Source organism: Thermobia domestica, chromosome 7 (assembly GCF_964235325.1).
Source record: "Thermobia domestica chromosome 7, izTheDome1.hap1.1, whole genome shotgun sequence".
In the NCBI taxonomy this organism is placed as follows: Eukaryota; Metazoa; Arthropoda; class Insecta; order Zygentoma; family Lepismatidae; genus Thermobia; species Thermobia domestica.
Window position 1 is genome coordinate 257,160,025 of NC_137460.1, and position 21,764 is coordinate 257,181,788.

The 21,764-nt window shown below is 33.9% G+C and overlaps 1 protein-coding gene across 1 annotated transcript in view; it reads right to left on the bottom strand.

Annotated features, from left to right (window-relative positions):
• The window catches only part of LOC145690849 (uncharacterized), a 269,031-nt gene that overhangs the window by 122,646 nt on the left and 124,621 nt on the right, over positions 1-21,764 (bottom strand). Inside the window, exons 10-12 of the mRNA XM_081766211.1 lie at positions 21,375-21,518; positions 19,974-20,095; positions 1,691-1,886 (exon numbers count right to left, since the gene is read on the bottom strand). Coding sequence (XP_081622337.1) covers positions 1,691-1,886; positions 19,974-20,095; positions 21,375-21,518 — 462 coding nt within the window. The remainder of the gene's footprint in view (positions 1-1,690; positions 1,887-19,973; positions 20,096-21,374; positions 21,519-21,764) is intronic.

Consider the following 21,764-nt stretch of genomic DNA (forward strand, 5'->3'; position numbering starts at 1 on the left):
CAAATTATTAGGCATGTTATCTTTGAAATAGTTTCGGTATGAGAAATGTTAGCATAAAAAAAAAAAAACATCGTATGTTTCACATACGACAGGTTTCTTAAGAGTTTAAAATAGTTATTTTAAAATGCTTAATATGAAGAAGCACTCAACAAACTATTTGTTATACATAGAGAATAAGAAAAATACCAAATATATGACCTACAGTTAAAGTTTGGGCAAGACGAAACGTTAAATATTAGTTTAACGTACTTTAGTGGCTTTATAACATCTGAAAAATTTAAAAAACGTTTATATAAAAATAATAGAAAGATCAAATAAAGAAAATTGGATAGTGTACAAAAATGAAAAGAAACCAGAAAATAATGACAGGGTATATATACAACAAGAAAAACTAGAAGTGTACAATACATCCTAAACAAGTCAAAAGGAGACAATAAAGAAATCAACTTTGTTGTATCAACGTAATTATTGTGCGTGTGGACACTCCCTATTAGATGTACATCCTTACAAATTTGTTACGCTTGTAAATATTACAATTTGCATACCCATAGTTTCCTACCTAATCCAGTTCGGATTTAGTGAAAAGATATTAATACCCATGATATCAACAAAACTCATCATAACTTAAAAACATTCGGTATGATAGTAGAGTTTAACAATGTGCTGAAGTAATGGCCATCAAAATTTTGTTTGGAATCTCTAAAATAGATAATATTCCCCTCAAACGAGATAGATGGTAGTTCGATTTTCACTGAGTTCAATATTGTTGTACACTTTGATTAAGCTAGTATAGGCATGAATTATTGTGTTTTTATGCAGATCTTTGGTTTCTGAACTACCAGTCATCAACTTTAGGGTTCGAACTTTTTGTTGCTTAATTAAAACCTTAAACGTGATTACCAATAACTCGGGAATGATAAACTTGCACAATATTTCATATACCAACTGATTATACATATTTCGTATATCAACAACTACCATCTCATTAGTTTTCCTTCATTGGATTGATTTGTTTCTCGAGTTGTTGGCCACCAAAATGTTAGATTTACACTTTGTAAAATTTTCAAAATGAATGGTTTTCTATTTATCTGAAACGCATCCAATCTGGTTCAAAATTCATATTTGAAGACCTTGATGAACACAGTAGAGATATAAAATAATGTGGTGTGTAAATCGTTGGTTATTATAACGCTAATCATATTTCAAAACGACTCTGCATAAGGCGGAATAAAACTACATTATCACTAAGGACAATATTTTCCATCCATTTTTTCCTGTTTGTATGGACCAGAATTAAAACCAATGCATTGATATTGGTAATTGAATCTGGCATTTACACTTAAAATCTCTTAAACTAAATAAATCAAAAGTGTTAGATAACAGTCAATGCATAACTAATGTTTGCCCAGTATATGGATACTTGTGTATGTATATGAAATCAGTTGTTAAGGATGTGTTGCATGATCACATCAAAAAGGGATTAAAATATTTTATGAATTTTGTGTGAAAGCTGATCTTGAACGAAGAAACTTCGTTTCATTTCATTTTGAATGAACAACTACGATTACATGCTGTGTTGTCTACCAAAGTATCCTTTAGGTCTTACAGTCACACGTAACGAGCACACGTACAATTATATGCATACCTGCTTGAAAATATATATGCGTGCACTGAATAAAAACGTACTCACCGAAGCAAGTCGTATTGAATTCTAGTGTAGGCACTCCGTTATTATTGCTAATTCCACTTTCATCTATTAGAATAATTCTTACTTCATACGATGTAAGTATATCCAGATTTGTGATGGTATGTTCATGGGTTGATTCGAGTGGAAATTCTCCAGAACCTCTGTTCTCCCAGGGTACATTATCACCTGCTGTCCACACCTTTAAATAATTATATCATCAATATGGTACCACTCTGGTGTCTTAAGAATGCATACAACACTAGTGAAATTAGACACAATGGGCCGTATGCAGAGTCGTTCTGATGCATGATTAGTGCCATACTAAAGAGTTTGACTAACATATATTTCCTGCAGTAGACAAGTCCTTAGTATGACGCTAATTATACTTCAAAACGACTCTGCATAAGGCGGAATAAAACTACAGTATCACTAAGGACATTATTTTGCATCCATTTTTTCCTGTTTGTATGGACCAGAATTAAAACCAATACATTCAAGTGTATAGAAACTCCAGTTTTTTAAAACATTAGAAGTTCTTATTTGAATGTTGGTTCGTCATATTATATCAACTTTGAATTCTGTTTAATAAATGAAATTTTCGGTTGATAAGAATTTGATTTTGATACTTACCAATAAGAAATTAGTAGTCAGTCATAGAGAAAAGTAGTTTATAATTTTTCATAATTATATACAATAAATTTAACATGTTCTGATAGACTATTACTTTGCTAATAGTGCATATGCTGAAAACACGTGCAAGAATTTATAATCCATATGATGATATCAATTAAACACCACGTTGCACGTCTCACAATGACAAAGCTTACAAGTGTGACCATGAATTCGTGTAGATTTAGGCTTATCATTATTTCTAAATTTCGTTTTCTTATGCAGTGATTGGTGGTTTCTATTTGATGTAGAATAAAATATATATTTATTCGTAGTAGCTGATATTTTCAACTTTAAAATAATATTTGGTAGGGATTCTAATAAAGTGTAGCACAACAAAACGTGAACAGAAAAACTACAGTTAAGGAGTTAATATAGTAATATACAGTAATTCTGAAAATACGGAAAAAGTCAAAAGTTCAAAAACTTAAATCTATTTTGAATGTGCGTTTAACCCACGGTTGGTCGGGTAGTGAGCGCGACTCTAATTTTGACGTTCTATTGTTTACAAAATGAAGACCATTTCTTGGGGGGGGGCACCACCTTCTCAGTATCAGCCATTTGGAATGTACAGAGAGGGAGAATTACTCACTACACCGCTTCTTGGCCCTCAGTTGCTTCCAAGCTGTCGTACTGTCAACAGCTAGATAGAGAAGAGCGTGGCGCACACCACACGACCAACCATATTATTATTTTGGCGCATTTTATTGAGTTACGTTTAGGTTATAATCGGTATGTTACGTGTCGGATCTCAGTATCCTCTCTTCTTTTATCACTCACAGGTGCATTTTGTACTTGTTGCCTAGCTGTGAACTATGGATAAACAGCAGGTAAAGCAAATAGTGCAGTGGTTAGCAGAAGAAGACGATCTTGAAGACGCAGATGGTGAAAATGTACTGCATGAAGAGGAACCAGAGTCGGATGATTCTGAAGTTGATCAAGGAGAACGATGAGCACGAAAGTGAAAGAGAGCAGTCCTTGGAAGAACCAGAAGACGATGGTGTGAACGTCGGGCCAAACTACATTGGTAAGGACTGTGTGACAACTTGGAAAATTCATAAACCCTCCCAGAAGAGACGAAGAGTGCAAAGAGATATTGTTATTCACCCACCAGGAGTAAAAGGGGAAGCCAGGAAAGCTAGAACTGCATCCGAAGCTTTGAGTGATTTTTTCATTACAAGTTATTGAAAAAATAACAAATCACAAAAAATATTCGACTTACGAGACACACACAGAAATAAGCCAAGATGACTTTGTAGCTGATACCAACCCAGAAGAAATAAAAGCTCTCATAGGATTACTGTACATGGCTTGGATAATTAGTTCTTTAAATGTCAATATCCAGGGCCTATGGTCAACAGATGGAACAGCTCCTGAAATGTTTCGGCTAACAATGACCTAGAGACGATTCTACTTGTTTTCGAGGGCTCTCCGGTTTGACAATATAACCACAAGGGAAGAAAGGACAGCCCTTGATAAGCTTGCTCCCATAAGAAACATCGTTGATGGGTTGGTAGACAAATGATTAAAAAACTACAGTGTCGTTGAGTATATTACACTGGATGAGCTGTTGGAATCTTTCAGAGGGAGATGTTCCTTTACGCCATATAAACCGAAAAAACTGGCCAAATATGGTCTAATATTATTTGCGCTGTGCGATGCTGGAATGTTGTACACTGTTAAGCTCGAAGTGTATGTTGAAACTCAACTACATGGTTCACCCAATGCTGTCGACAACACGTGTGATACTGTTGTTAGAAGAATGACATTACCAGTCCATGGTTCAGGACGAAATATAACTATGGATAATTGGTTTGCCTCCGTTTCCATTGCGAACGAGCTGGCCATTCAAAAAAACTCTTACCTGTGTCGACACTTTGAAAAAACTAAAGAGAACTGTCTTCTGAGACAATAAACACCAAGCACAGAGAAATGAGCAGCAGCCTCTTTGCATTTACAGAAAACTCAATGTTGGTCTCTTACATACCCAAGAAGTGTCGAAATGTCATCCTTACTTCAAGTATGCATGATCAAATGAAACGTATTGTCGTGACCCTTTTATAACATAACGAAAGGTGGGGTGGATGTGATCGGCAGAATGAAAGAATAGTATTCAACGGCAAGAATTTGGTTCAGATGGTCTCCTCGTGTTTTCCATACACTTCTTAACGTTGGAGGAATAAACGCACAAATTATCCTCAATGCCAACACTGGAGGCTAATTAACAAGAACAAAGTTTCTCAGAACTTTGATATTGGAGCTCATCAAACCTCATATGATTGCTCGAGCATCCTCTCGAAATCTGAACAACGATCTTCGCTTGAGAATGAGAAGCCACCTTAGCTTGCCAACTGAAAAGCCAGGACCACAGCCGCAGCCTGTACACAACAGAGAAAGGGTGAAATTGCGGATTTTGCCCAAGAAAGAAGAACAGGTTCACCACAGAAACGTGTCAGAGATGCATTGAAACTATCTGTGAGAAACATAGTAAAAATTTGCCCCCAGTGCGAAGTGAATGGTGAACAACAATAAACAATGAAGTACTTATTGAGTGAACTTACCTTATTCGTTATTTATTCTTAGTTACTTAGTTCTTAATCCGACATATTCTAACAATGTATGAAGTATATGATCAAAGACGCAAGAACAGTCAATTTAATTCTTTTTTCAAGTAGCTAAGAAAAAGTTATCACATAGTTGTATAGTTTTTACACATTTTGAAAAATTATATATTTTTTATTTTTCCAAAAAAAATTATGGACAGAAAATTTGTCAGATAATTACCAATTTCAAGTTTCAGAAACAGGTTTGTTGTATTCCAATGTTCCAGTACAGACCTTGTTTTATAAATTGTGTTCTCGAAAAGAAATAAAGAAAATAAAAATTTAAAAATGCTTGTATAGAAAGGAAATAAAAAATATATAGAAAGAGTAAAGTGTATAAGCCTGATACCACAAAATGCATGAATGAGCGCAGCGCGCGCCACTCGGCAAAGGTGTCCATCTGTTTGACCCGACCAACAGCGGGTTAAGAATCGTCAATTGTTAGTAAGACTTCAAATAAACTAAACTAAAGGAATTCAAAGGGGCAAATAAATGACAAACGTATCATGTAAAATAAAAATAAGCTACAACCCTATCAACTCCGAGTTGTTTGTAAATCCTAAGTATGAAGGTGTAATTCTAATTCGTATGCATTGATTTTCCGTTTGCGGATCAATTATAATATTATGGAAGTACATAATAATATGATTCATTTTTTGATGACTGTAGAGCACCAGAAGTCTTCATCTACTAATCAATTGACATAATACGAGGTGGAATCCGAAATAAACTTCAGTAAATAGAAACTCAATATAATATTCAATTTTAAGAATTCAAGGTTGTGATAAACGAGGAATGAAACAAAACCTAAACTCATATTCTGCGAATAGAAAAGTAGCATTATTTAAAGATATAAAAATTAGATCCTAAGCTGGTCATTGCAAGACGAAAGGAGTTTTTGAACAGATATTGGCAAATTATCTTGTTTCACGGATTGAAAGTTTGAACAATAGACATTGATGTTAATGAACGAGATAAGAAACTCTAGGGAAGAAGGCTGTATAATCTTATTTATAAAAGAAAAGCAACCTTACCAACAGTATGAAATATTATGACTAAAACCTAAAGGTAAATATCAATAGGAATATTTGGAAGAATGAAGCATGTTAATCATTTCGTTAACATAGCGAAATTTAATTCAGGAGAAAGTAGTGCTCATAACATAAAACGTAGGAAGATATAGTCCAAAAGTAATCTTAACTTACTTAATATTAAGTATTATATTAGATGAAACTTGCAAGATTAATTAACATTGTAAAATAAGGACTTCTTTAGTGCCAGGAAACTAGACAAAAAGATGAAGTGCAAAGATGAATCAAAGAACAAATATTCAAGACAGATTTTACTTTAAGAATGTATTAGTTTATTCAGCATTACTAATATCTGGTGGTGAATAAAAGATCCCAATAGCAGCAGGACCTCCTGGTCACCAGCATAAAATAATTTTGTTATGATGAGATTTGTTACAAGAACCACCATATAAGTGGGAATTGATTGGAAACACTAAAAAGGTGTTCAAGGATTGGTTCTTGGAACTTAATTCATTGTTCTATGTGTTAAATCTAAAATTAATAAATCCAATCAAATATCCTATTATAGATTACGAATATGGGTGGTCTGTTGAAGGGGATAAGCTTGCATTGGCCACAGCAACGATAGAAAGTGTGAAGTCATATCTCATGTGGATGGTAAACAGTTTTTATTAAATGTAGAAAGCTAGTGGTCACGATTTCTACTGAGCATATTGAGAGACAAAACGCAGTGTGGTGCGCTTCTGGTAGACATGAATGTACAACTTAGCCCATATGAGACCGACCATTCAACAAATATAAATGGCAGATTGTTCGTAGACTACTTCACAACTCCTAGATTAATTCACTTTTCATAGTAAGAACAGACAAAGGAATCAGGGTGGCCTAAAATACAATGAGCAAGACAGTAATCCAGATAGCATACATTTTCCCGGGAAACTGTCATCACAGAAGACTTCACCAAATATTCACTACTTTCAGGTCACAAGAGCTAGAGGTACGACCAAAATACATGTACTTTCTCGAGAAGTAAAACATCGCAATGGAGTACGACAGGAATGCTAACTGGACACAACATTAAAAGTTATAACCAACGCACTAGCGGCGCTACAAATACGAAGCAAGGAAACCTTAATAGAACAAACTTATAGTTGTATTACGAATGCAATTAGCGAAGTCTTCACCAAAAAGATAGTAACATGAACAATAGACATAATGAAAAAGCGACTACCTCAACACAATATTTGGTAAATTCAATCACGACAAATGTATTTTCACACTACACAAGAAAAAACAACAAAATAACACTAAAGAGAAAATAAATCAATAAGCAGAGAAAGAAGACTGCCGGAAGAATAAAAAAAACTGAAAAAGAATACAGAGGTAAAATTCACTAAAGTTCTGCATAGAATTACACTACAGCTGTAAGAGAACAGACAACAAAGATGTACCAAAAGCTTGGATGAAACTATACTCGTCACAACGAAAGGAAAACTACATTTCTTCCAACAAAATGGAGAAAGATTTAGCACAATAACTCCCGCGAGACAAACATAAATACATATTCTATCATACCAATCAAATCATTCCTACAACACAACATAGATATCAGAAACCAAGGAATAGCAGACGAACACTAGAGAACGTAAAAGAGCTACTAGAAGACAACCAACCAACAAAATCCAACGAAGCAGCACAAAAATTATACCACATTAGAATAACATGATCTATCCAATAGCTGCACAAAAAGCAGAGTGCCGCCACTGCACGCTGTAGCAAAAGTGTAGAAATACAGTCTTTGCAGTGGATCCATACCCGACGCTTCGAAACAGCCGTACACAATATTCATAGTGAATAATGCAAATACACCAGGCCCTTAGCCAGCCCAAAAATGTAGAGGGAGCTCGGTAGAAGTTAGGGGGGGGGGCGCGAGCCAACCATATTATAATTCATCAAATAGTAACATTAGCAATTCATCATATCTTCTCTTGAATGTTTAAGTATTTTGCTTCTAGTTAATTCTATTATCCTTCTACACACACACATTAAGTTAACATTCTGTAATCTGCATGATAAAAACTTGAATTTTATTAAATAGGTATTACTAAATACACGAATTACAATTAAAATATAAATATTTTATTAGTACCACATGTAATACTAACATTAAGATCAAGAACGAGAGATGATATACTGTGAAATAAGGAAATTCAACTTTACTTAGAATCTTGTTTAGGGTTAACTTGCGAAGTTGCCCTTCGGTTCTTATCAAAATTTTGAAAATTTATCTAGAAGAATTTGATAATTTGATTGCTTGTGTGCTTGATAACATGTAAGTGAAGCGTAATTTATGTGTAATGCCTTTTGATAAGCGGTTATAAAGACGGGACTAATTCGCAAGTAGAGAGAACTACTTGTCGCTAGGTTCAGGACGGTCGGATTGTGGATAATTTTGGAGTAAACACGCCTGCAAGCCTACAGGGTCTTTGCGCTGTATGTGAGTTGACAGTACTAACATTTATAAAACATAATGTTATCCGGGCAAGCGAGGCTTCCCAGGCCCACTAACTTCATTTTTTTTCGAATTTCTCAATAACCATAAATATTTCGATGACATAAAATTCTGAATTCTTTATCTTTAGTCGAAGTTAAAGTGATGAACATATCGAGTTGGTAAGAATAATAGAGTTGGTAAGGCACCAGTTGCACGTCTACGTTACAAAAATATCTTGCCCGGACAAGGGAAACTTTTGAATATTCATGGCTTAATGAATGAAAGAACAAAGACGACCAACAATCGTTCACGATTTTCTGTTTGAGATAGGAAAGCTGTGCAAACCTAAGTACGTACTAAGGTAAGTGCGAAGAAGACATAACCTAACCTTAGTAACCTAGTAGTGCGTTATCCTAACTTACTTCGACTTCTCGCTTCGCTCCTTCTTCCCTCTCAACTCTGCACTCCCCATTAACTACCCACAACCGTGCTCCGCGCGGCAAGCCAGTCTCCCCTTTAGGTTAAAAACGGATTTCCATATGTAATTGTGGTTCCTCCCCCATACTCACACCCTCGAGGTAACGTAACATAACATAAAATGAGTAAAGTTTAAGTAGAAATTGATGATTATAGATTTTATTATGGTTTTTGTTGAAAATGGGTAACTTTGAAGTAATTCACTTGTTTACAATTACAGTTGTATTTTTTTAAAATATTTATACTAAGTTATTGTTTAAAATCTTAGATTAAACTCGTTTTATATAAATGAACCACCTGCACACTATACCAAGAAGACACATACCAAAACACCTTTAAAAATACTATAATGTTATACAATATCGTAGATTACGTTTGTAAATCCTATAGTTTTTGGACGTAACGTACAGCAAGCGTATAACTGAAAACGCATGTTTTATAGTACTTTCTGTATAAGTGCTCCATCTATACGTACTTTCCGTATGGAACAATGGAGGCGGTCAGGATCTCACATAAAAATGGACGTATATAACATATAGCTGACGAAGGTAGCATACATATATGTATGTACTGTTAGACATCAAACATCCTGCAACGACATGATGTAACACTTAAGAGCAGTGCCTATGTAGCATACGGATAACATATGCTCCGTTCTGATTTTTGTAGTAAGCAAGAGGATTCCGTATATTTGTACAATATACCACTGTCCGGAGAACGGATTTTTCTCAATGTAAGTAAAACGCTACACCCACCTAGTATCGAGTAAAAGCATCACTGCTTCTTTCATGTTGAATTACAACATTATTATGCGTACGCGACTAAGAAATAGTTCCAATTTACAACGTTTTTATATGAAAACTAGGTACTTCCACGGGATCCCCCACCACAAGTACAATACAAAATATTTTGCTACTTAATTTCTCCTCTAAATCTTGCATATTTTTACTAGTCCTGGCTCCACAACCTGGAATTAAATCCTTAAACTTAAACGTTAAATATGTTGACTTGCTCAGTTACGCATCTAATTAAGTTAATTTAGCTTAAATTTACTCTTGTACGAGAACAAACATATGGAAGTCTTTGCAACCATTACATTTTCGGTGAATGTTCCACCCCAGTTCTTGTTTTACATATCACACAACAATAATTTGGACCCTATTAGAATCAATCGCCTTTAACGGAACTCGGAGGTCTTAATTCAATTCACAACTAATTGTTCCAGGGTTAATCTAAGGTTTGCTGTTAACGAGGATTTTGCAATGCATGTATGTACTGAAAGTACACAATACAATAACAATAACCTACCGCTGTTACTGCAATCGACAAAAGATTAATGCTTTGTTCCTGCTACTGTTTTTATGATTTGGCTTGCAGCAAGCACTTCACACTTCGTCTCCTACCTTGCAGATTGCTATTACAACTGTGGCATGAAGTATTATGAACATATTCCTTCTTGTTGTAAAAACTTACTTCAATATGTATTGTGTCATTTCATATCGAGATGACTGATAAATTTTACTTTAACTCCTTTACAATGTGTTTAGAAGTGTTCATCAAATAGTTAAAATGGAAAAATTCTTGGAATAATCTCTTTTATATTGCACTTTATTCTTAGTGTTTGCACATAGAATTAATCGAGTTTTCTGCAAGCCTCCATGAAAATTTTAGGGGGCCAAGAAAAATTTAGGGGGGGGCGGTTCCACTCTTGCCCCCCGTGGATACGAGCCTGCCACACACAATCCTATAATCACCAGCCAATAACACTAACATATTTTTATATCTACGTAAACTTATGCAGAAACAGCTAGCCAATCGATTGCACAGGTATTATACAGAATAGAAACAAATAACACCAAATCAAGGAAAGATATGTCCCGAACACTTTTGCATGGAGCAAATTCTCAAAATAAGCATTAACATGAAAAAATCAGACTAAAGAAAAGAGAAAGAAGCTATGATTTTTACCTAACATCGGCCTTCGATAGCGTATGGCATTATGGGCTAATCACCAGCCTACAGAACCTCAAGATATCAGCCATAGTCATCCGATGGATATGAAACTCTTCAACCAACAGACACAGAGAATGATGAAAGAACAACTCATAAATCAAATCAAACTGCACAAAGGAGTACAACATGGAACAAGAACAGCACAATTGTAAATTCTATATGCCAGTGAGGAACCACTCCTACCAGACAACTAATGTCATGTCGCACTTATTTCACATCACACAGCCTGTTGGAACAGGAATAATAACACAATGCACATATTAGGCAGACACCAAACCGACAAAAGATATGAATTAATGGTGCAGAATATGGTTTCTCAAACTAAACTCACAAAATGTAGATATTACTATGTTATCAAAATGGAAAAGAAACCATAAGAGACCTCGATAATAAAATAATGATAGATAACAAACACGTTTTCCTGAAAAAAAGTAAAGTATCGGGATGCAACAGGTTAAAACTCATAGGAGACATCACTAACGTAAGAAGGAATATAATAGTGAGAATGAAACCAGCAAAAATCAAGATGAACCAATCCCCAAAACTGAAAAGACAAATATAGAAATAACTAATGAGATCCATTCTGATAACGTAAATTTACAACAGCAACAACATAGGAGAAATAGTAAGAATGGAAAGATAATAATACGAGGCATATTACAAACCAAACGGATACAGAATAGTATACTAAGTAGCATATCTAACTCCCATTAAACTGTTTATCATTAAAATGATGAATGTTTTCACATTTTCAAAAGTTACTGTAATCAAAGGAAAGACGTTACCTTGTAGCCCATCCATCTCCCGATGAGATTTGAAGATACAGCTAAAACAAATAGGTGTTGAAATGTTGTTGCTGTGTATTTGGTGATTGTTAACAAATATTTAGGCAAGTTAAACTAAACAAGAGGATATTTGGTTTGATTCACTGAAGATTTAGCATATTAAAATTATTTATTTCTAAGTGTGAAACCGTGAACTTTAACCAAATATTTAATTATTCCTAAAAAATCGTGCATATATCGTGGTTGTTGAAACCAATCACATTGAAACCAAATTATTTGCTGCTGGTGACCAAACGATTTGGTCACCATCAATAGTTGTTACTAATTCTGAGCAAATATTTTTTAAGTGTAATTTCATGATTTTAAGGTATCATCTATATAGCATTGCAAATATAAATATAACAATCTACGCAAGATTAAAACAAATATCTCATGTTTTGAAGTTTTAAGGGGTTATTTTTTATTTTTCGAAAAATGTTAAGCTTTAAGAAAGTATTTCAAATTTGTGTTGAGTAAACTAGTGTTTTTATTTTTATATTTGACAATATATATAGTGAGTTTTTTCAAAATAAGTTTGTCTTTAAAATTATGCGAAGTGGAGTACATATTAAATGATCGACGAGAAAATTAAAGAATTACTCTGCTTGATGTTTTGAATTACGATAATTCTTAAATGAGGTATTTAATTTTAAAATTAGTTGAGAGAGTGATGTTGTAAATATATCTGGGTTGCCAATGCGCTAGAAAAAATAACCATATTCAGCCCTAATGACTTAAAGGTAAATCTAGAAGTTATAAACCGACATCTCTTTAAATATTTTGTAAAGATTTCATTAAAAAAACTCTGATCTGAGAACACTTACTTTAGTAATCCTACACAAGACTATTATGTTTTGAATTTGCCAGTCGAGGTTGATAGTTCGTTAATTTCAAACAGATATTCATGTACGCAATACTGCATTTTAACTCAAAACTTTGCTGACAGTTGTTACTTGTAGAAGTGTTTGTTCACATATAAGGATTGATTTTCACTTGATTTGAATGACCACCTATGGGTCATCGTCGGCTTCAACGTCGACAGCCAGCCAATGAAGTAGTTTTCACTCTCTTCTCTAGAAGATACAGAGCCAGAGCGAGTATATATGAAAAGACGCTAACGTTAGTCAGGGCGAGCAAGAAGCAGCAGCAGAAAGAGTAGAATCAAAACAGAAGTAGCATCAGCAGAAAGAGCAGAAACAACTTCATCAGCTAAAGGAGCAGAAAATACAAACAAAGAGCCTCAGACCTGGGAAGCAGTTAGAAAGTAAAATCTGGACCCTCGGTACCTTAAAAAATCACCGGCAACAAAATATAAAAGGGATGTACACAAAATTAACCTTCCTCTTGAAAACTCTGATTTTTATTTTTATTTTTTAGCTATGTTTAGTGGTTGTATAAATACAGACAGCAAAATTATTAAAGCTCTTGCATCTTTTAAATGTTGTCCGATTTGAATAAATTAAACAGTGTTAGAAACAAAGTTAGTTGGAAAATATTCTTCATCTAACTAGCAAAAATCGCGAGGTGTTACTCAGACTTCAAATTAACACTATGCTCAGTCGACTCGCTTTTACATATGAAACAATTATGCAAACGAAGAAATCCTCGATCGGAAATGTTTTCAAATTACGAGCGTTTAAAATTGAAATTTGAACAGATTTTGAGTATAGTTTGAATTTACCACTTTTTGAGATATACACTTGGTTTTTGGTATCGGGAGGTTTCTTGGGTACCCAATACAGTAAGGAGGTAAAAACATACGCAGTTTGCGAGATAAAGGCACTTCTTGGGGATGAAGGGTGGTGGCGTCTTACCACTTGCAAATTGCCTCCTGTTTGGCACATAGTAAACTAATAAAATGTATTTCCTACCTATATTCGAATGTAATATCATTCAAATTTCACTTTCCTGTGTGCCTACCTTCAAACTGAATAATGACATTTGTCGCTGACACGCTTTGCCAGGCGTGTGAAATTCAATGAAGAACGACATGGAATTCATAGTTTATCTTGTGCTAATTAATATTGTGACGCTCTTTCCCTTCTGTAATTACAAGTGAGGGCAATAATTTCTGAAAAAGACTCTCTCACCTGTGTGTTGTTTTGCCCAGATTAACTGTCCAACATAATATTTGCCCTGGGGCGCACAACATAATATCATATTTGGAAAAGAATAAAACAGTTTAATCTTAAAATGAAGTTAACACCAATAAATTATAAACCACAGGCTGGCACTAACAGTGAATACGATTATTAGCTTACAGTACAGGCATTTCATTTGTAGTCAATCGCGCAGAATTTAAATTTCAAACTAATTACGTTGCGTCAAAACGGTCGGCTGCGGAACTATTCTGAACGTGTCGTGTTATGGTTATGCAATGCGGAAGACGGTGTTTCAAATGTCGATTATGGGAACATATTGGGCAGACTCCAAGGAATATTTGAAGATATTTAGGGACAAAGTAGCCCGAAGCATTAAAAAAAGGAAACGATTTGTGGGAATATGCGCTCAAAGCTGTAAAAAAGGTTCCTTTTATTTTGGAGAAAACCAATGTTTGCATCCATATTTGCTAGCTAATTGTTTGTTATTTGGCAACATTTAACGCCGATTGCCGTAAAATATTCTCTGAAGTTTGCTAACTATTTTCCAACAATCGCCATTAAAATCCGTCTCCAAATTAAAAATAAATGCTAACGATGAGATATACAAACACCGTTTCTCCCAGAGGTCGACTGGATTCGGGACTCGTTCACGTTAGTTCAGCGGCCATGCGTTTCGGAGACAGATGTCGCTGTTCAATTTGGAAGTGACCACGCAGGAAAGTATCATTTGAATGACAATACAGTCGAATAGGGGTGGCAAATATATTTTACCAGCTTATCGACCCGGTGTGCCAAACAGAAGGCAATTTGCAAGTTATGAAAAACCATTACCCTTCACCTCATCTATAATAAGTGTTCTTATCTTGGTACGTTTTTACCTCAGCACTATGCTGGGCAGCCAAGAATACCCTCGATACCAAAAATGAAAAGTGCATCTCAAAAATAGTTACTTCAAGCCTTTTGCAAAGTCTGCTAAACTTTGAAATTTGAGAGCTCGTAATTCGAACACGCTTTCGATCCAGGATTTCTCCATTTGCGTAATTATTTCATATGTAAAATCGAGGCGACTGAGCATAGTATCATTATGAAGTCAGCGTAATACCTCGCAACATTGCGTAGTAAAAATTATATATAAAATTACCTGTCCTACAGTTTAGTTCTTCATAAGTGAAGTGTTTTATATGTTATTATATGGAATATTATTTAATTTCTTATTATTCCTTGTACTCAATACTTAACGACTAATCATAGTTTTATTATCATATTCTTCTGTCACATTATTTAAGCATATGCATTTCATTTATTATTAGTAGTGTCCTTACAGTTTATGTAATTTAATTGCTACTTATTTCATAAATAGACCATATATTATTCATTTTAATAACCTAATGCATATTTCGGATCGCGGGAATGAAGCAGCATACGTTATTTCTAACATAATTATTTTCGTTTCAATCAGGATGATTTCAATAGACAGCAGGATGAGTTAACTTATACGGAATAGATAAGAAAGTATATTCTAAACAAAACTTGCGTGACCACTTATCTAGCTATATTATCAGGTTCTTTTCCACTTAAGATATAACAAACAACGTGTCCAAAATTCTTAGCTGCTGTTAACATGGGTATGTGCAGTTAATAGAAACAACAAATGTTACGGTATTATATACCCATTACTATGTTTAAAGTGAAATAACACGTCTCCAACCGAAATTTGCCTCATCTTCATTTGATCCATGGCAGGAACGTGAAGTTTTTCTAACTACTTATGTTAATAAATTTAGTTTACTTTGGACCGTAATTTTTAATCCTTATATTGCCAATACTTACCGATAATCAAAATTCAAGGGAAGGGAGAGTTTTTCCCATTTATTTTATACACAGTTATGCGTTCGTTGTATGTAATCAGAAATCGGTGCAAGAGTTCTTTACAATTATATAAACTTATATAAAATTTATATTTTGTTGTACATTTTGACGTTATATAAAACGACGAAGGTTGCTTTGATATATGTATACAAAATTTATAACAAAATTAGATTCAAATAAATGAAGTGAACTATTGATTATTAGAGTGCAAATAACATGTAACAATAAACAGACAAATAATAAATTAGTGAACCACAAGTTTGTGACTTTCTGGAGAATAACAAACTAAAAATAATTATTGTAACAATATGACTGCGTCGAGTGAATTTTAACCCTTGGATGCATAAGCAGGGCCTCCGAGGCCCTATGTAGTTTTGTTTCCTTAGCCTTTGAAATATTTTATTGTGTAAAAGGTGTGGCTTTGCGTAATCTTCGGATTGAGGATGTACAATGTGTATTGTTTTTCTGTACCCATTAGCTGTCAACGCTTTTTAGTAATTTGCATTTTTTCATTTATACCCTATCAATGCATATGCAGGGCCTGCGAGGCCCTTGACCAGATTGCGTTCGCATTGCATTATTTTCAAACTTTTTGATGTAAAATATATCTTTCTATAATATTTTCAGACCTGGCATTGAATAACTGGGTGCTTTTATACATTTTAAGATTGTCAATAGATGGCACTACGCACGTTGATAGTGATTTTCTTGTAGATTTTTTCCCCAAAGCATTTTATATTGTAAATTTGCAAAAAAATAAAATGTGTTTAGTAAATTGTATCCAACTTATAACAATTTTGGAGAATGTAATAGATAATATTGTAAAGTGTACCCCCGGTGTTTCAAGGGAAGTGAAAACATCGTGTCCCAAAGACACATGGGATTGTTTCATAGCCCATTCAATAATAGAAGAAATTATACATTGCACTAATTTGGAAGGGAGAATATTAGCAACGGAAAAGGGGAAGCAGTGGAAAAACGTTTCCGTTGAAGAAATGAATGCATTTTTCGTTATTCTGTTACAAGCAGGAGTTGAAAAGAGTTGGGATGTGCCTATTCGTGAGCTATTCCTGGACGAGAGGTCTAATCCTCTTTACAAAGCAACAATGTCTGTCAACCGGTTTGAAGATATCCGTAAAGCACTAAGATTTGACGACAAGCGTACACGAAGTGTTCGTCTCCAAACGGACAAGCTTGCACCAATTAGTTATGTGTGGAATCTTTTTCTTGATAATTGCAGAAAAGTAATTATTCCCAGTGAGTTTGTAACGATTGATGAACAATTAGTGCCATTTCGCGGAAAGTGTAGTTTCATCCAATATATGCCGAAAAAACCTTCCAAATATGGCATAAAGATCTTTTGGTTGTGCGATGCAAAATCATCATACGCTGTTGATGGGTGTGTATATACAGGCAGACTTCCAATACCTATCTCCCAAAGTCAGTTCAAGATGCCTTGAAAAGATGTAGAGTTTCCAAGCCAACCGAAGAAGAAATCAGAGCTCAAGAACCAAAAAGGAGGAGATGCGGATTCTGTCCTTACGATCTTCACAGAAAAAGCACCTTGACATGCTCCAAGTGTGGAAAAAACGTTTGTAAGCAACACAGTAAGTTAGATTGTAACTCATGCTTCTCATAAGGAAACAGTATTTCCTGAACTACTGAACTTTGCAAACTGGACGGCACATGCTTAGAAAAGTTTATGTATTGTGATATAGGAACTAATGGTACTTAAGTCATTGTAGTGATAATATAAATGTCATAAAAGGCTTACAATCCCAATAATAATCAAATCACTAAAGCTCTTGGAATACATGCTGCATAGTTAGAGTTCAAAAGCTTTATATATATATATATATATATATATATATATATATATATATATATATATATATATATATATATATATATATATTAATGCAAATATTTTAAGTATGCGTTTTTCAAGTTATGTATCTGAAATTTGGTTACTAATTTCTACAATATGATAGTAAGTATCTTATGAACATTGATATAATAAGTGTTGAGGACATTTCAATGTTTAATTTAGTGAAAAAAATAACAAACTACAAGAAAGGAAAATCAAAATTACCGCATCGAAAATAAATATACAAATATCTGAGACGCGTATCTCATTATTGTTTTTTTCTGAAAATAAGAAATTATAGACTATAGTTCTAGTAAAATACATTATTACAAACGCCATAGCATGTTATTTAGGTGAAATGATTTAAAAGCGTATTTTTTCCATTGAAAAATCTACAGGGCCTCGGAGGCCCTGCATATGCATTTATGTATAATTTTCTTACCATGAATCTAAGGGTTAATGTGCTAGATTTGCAAACACTGGTCTGCAGCTCTACTATGTGCACACACATAGAAGTGCATACAGTGCATAAAGTGGGTAGAAGTCCTCTGAGTTAATCCTAGTTTAAAAACTAAAGTATAATCTTTTTTACCTGTGGAAGAATAATTGAACATGTTATTCGTTAAGTTCAATCAACATGCTTCACACTGTCTCTCTCTAACATTTAGACTCAACAACAGGTTCTTATTAGGTGAAACTAGCAGACTGAATTGAAGTGCAAACTAATTTCTACATATTCGTTACAATATGAAATGCTTAGAACTATCCAAACGGAAATAATAACCAACTAAATTGGGAGAGAATAACTTGTACTTTTTACTGTCGTCTCTTAGAAACGAACATAAACATAATACGATCACCTCCGCATCGCATCCTTTCGATAAGTTTAATCTTTATAGAATTTAGAAACTCGAAACCCTACTATATCAGTCCAGTTTCTCTTATAAAATCAATAGAGCTATTCTTGGTGATTTAAGGTGCCTATCAACAATAGCTATTTAAAGTGCCTATCAAGAAGTTTGATTGCGCATTGTCCAGAAGACTTCGGTGCCCAGGTCGATCACAGATCATATAAAATTTGTAATCAGTAAAATATGTATATTTGTTTTCAAGTCTATTAGCAAATCCGTGTGCGGCTATGTGTGTATATAACGTTGAAAGATAATTCTATGATACATGATGCCTTGTTTAAAGCATTAAGAGTGATATGAAATAATTTAACAAAGTGACTTCTCTATTGTAAATCTTAACAGTGTCTTTCATTGCATTGGGATTAAGTCATTTTGGAAACATATATTGATTTCTATTAAACATGTTCAAAGCAGAGGTAATATATCATTAGGAACTTGCAAATTTGTACTTATTTGCAATGTAAACCTATGACAAGTAGTGCTATGAATCATTTTAATACATTCTTACTAAAAAAAAAAAAAAAAAAAAAAAACTTTCCCATGTTCGATTTCTCCCTTATTGAAGATAGTGCTCTTTAGTAACAAATATTAATCTCTTGGCTGCTATTTATTACTACATACATTCTATTTTCTTCTCCCTTTCATTATTTCATAATGTCAAATTAATTATATATATTTCTGTGCAGAACCACGTTCGAGTCACCAACAAATAATAGATGCATCTGTGGAAAATTGATGCAAATTTAAGGTCATTATGGAAGATCATGGATGAATCTCCTAAACAATTCGCGAGGTAGGGGAAACAACTCATCTTTTTTGACTAATGTAGTAGGTGTTGTGTAGAAACCTCAATCAACATATGCATCATATTGCATCAAAACCAGATCTTTTGGAAAATTATATTTCGTGATATTGGGAAGAATCTATCCTTTTTCACTGATGGTTTCATACTCAATCCAAAGGAAGTCATTTGCAAAGGATCAAAGAAAATATGTGTTATATTGTACCAAGACCGAATATATTCTTTTACGAAAATTGTCGTGTATATATAGGGTGAGTTAATCCAACCGTAAATTCTAAACTCTTGAGGAACTTTAACTACAACTACAATCTGTAGGGCAACAGCAATGCTCGAGAGAAATTATACGTAATTTTGTGATCATCTAATAATATTTAAGTAGCTTATACCGCACAATTGTTTACTAACTTGCAAAGAAGAAGTGAATTTTTCGCCTCATTACCTACTTACACTTGATGAGTTGCAACTTTAAACAACAGGATTACTTCTGCATGGTTAGGACTACAAACCATTTTTCAGTGAAATCGGGTAAGTGTTACGAGAATTGTCTTGAAACAAACGGATAGACACACAAATGCCAATGGAGTCGAATCGTAGATGCTTCGAAGTACAAATATAACTACATACCTTTAATTGGATTTCATACTCCTTTGGATTCCCTTCTCCGTCATATGCTGTGCTGAATTTGACGGTTACGTTAATTCCTCTATTTTCAACGATTTCTGGGGGTTCTTTCAATACAGGATACACTGAAAAAGGCACCCTTAACGATATAATGAAAACAAACAAACACACACACACGTATATATATATATATATATATATATATATATATATATATATATATATATATATATATATATATATATATATATATATATATATATATATATATATTAAATTCGAAATGTAATATATAGTTACTTCTGAGAATTTCACAGCAGTAAGAAATCTTGTGAAAGGGGATCGTCATATCACATTGGTAGATTCAGCCAACCTTGAAGATTGTACTCATATCCCAGTCCATGGAAAACCATATGGGTGGCCTCGTGTCAAAACGGACTATTTACATTTTTGATGAAATTGAAATAGTGACATTTGTGTTGAAAACTGAAAAGCTCATCACTCGCCATAGAATCCACTCATCACAAGGACTTACTACGTCTTGGAATACTAAAGAAGTCACTAATTTCGTTCATTCTGGCATGATAAAACTCTCCTTTCACTAAATATCACTCTATCTCAATTTCCTTACAAATGTGGATAGTCTATTTTGGAATGGAACCACCCATATTATCTCGATCTGTCCAATCGTTTGAGTCGCTAAGTAACACATGATCTTACGCCAAAGCAAAAATATTAACGCGTGAAGTGGTGCGCTATATGTTTAAACTATTTTCGCACAAGCGATCTAGAGATGTTTGTAATATCGTCATAGTTTACGAAACATGAATTTATAACTATAACCACGAAAACTCAAAATCGACTGTATGCTGTTTTCAAAATGTAGCTCCACATTTGAAAGTTAAACGAGGATGAAGCATGGGTGAGGATGTGGTGATGTCGCTTATTTTAAGAAACACCATACAGTAACTACACAGTTAGATGATTGACGTATAAAGATGCTTGATATTTATTCCTAGGTACATGTTTCTCTGTTATTATGGTTTTTCCCTTAGCCTTAAAATGGAGTCTTAAGGAACAACAAAAACTACATAATCAATAATAAAGAAACACAGAAACACCACTTCCAAGCAAAATAATTTATTATTATGTTTTTTTACTTCCTCAAAAATGACCCATTGAGCTTGAGATGTTTTTAAGTTCAGGTGTTTTTTGTTTATGTCTCTCGAATTCTTCAGTTGGCAGTTTTTTTAAAGTGAGATTTGTGCAGCTCCGCTATAGGTATTTCGTTACCACAGATGCCTAAAAACCACACATAACAATATTTCTGTGTAATAGTATTCTTAGTTAATAAATGCAATATAGAAAACAAATAAATAATATTTAAACTATTTATGTACTAACTTGTTTGGCATTTCTCTCCCTTATATCCAATCGCACAAAAACAACTCATATTTTCTTTACAGAACATTATTGACTGACAATCAGACTGGAAGATCTCACCGCATAACACTCCACAGTTTCTATTGTATGTCTCCGACTCACATTCTAAAATGAAAAGAAATATTCATTTAATAAGTAAAGTAGTAATTTGCGTGCACACTGTTAATAAATTCTTGAGTTTTCTATTCTAAGTAGACCAAATTTCCCTTGAATGTTTCGTTATACAGTTTGTTATAAATCTCTGATTATTTTAGAATAAGTGTAGCTTTCTTATTGTTTAGTTAATATTAATTAAGTTGTGAAAATATATATACGAATTATTGAGTTATGGCATGGATTTTTCTTCGCAGT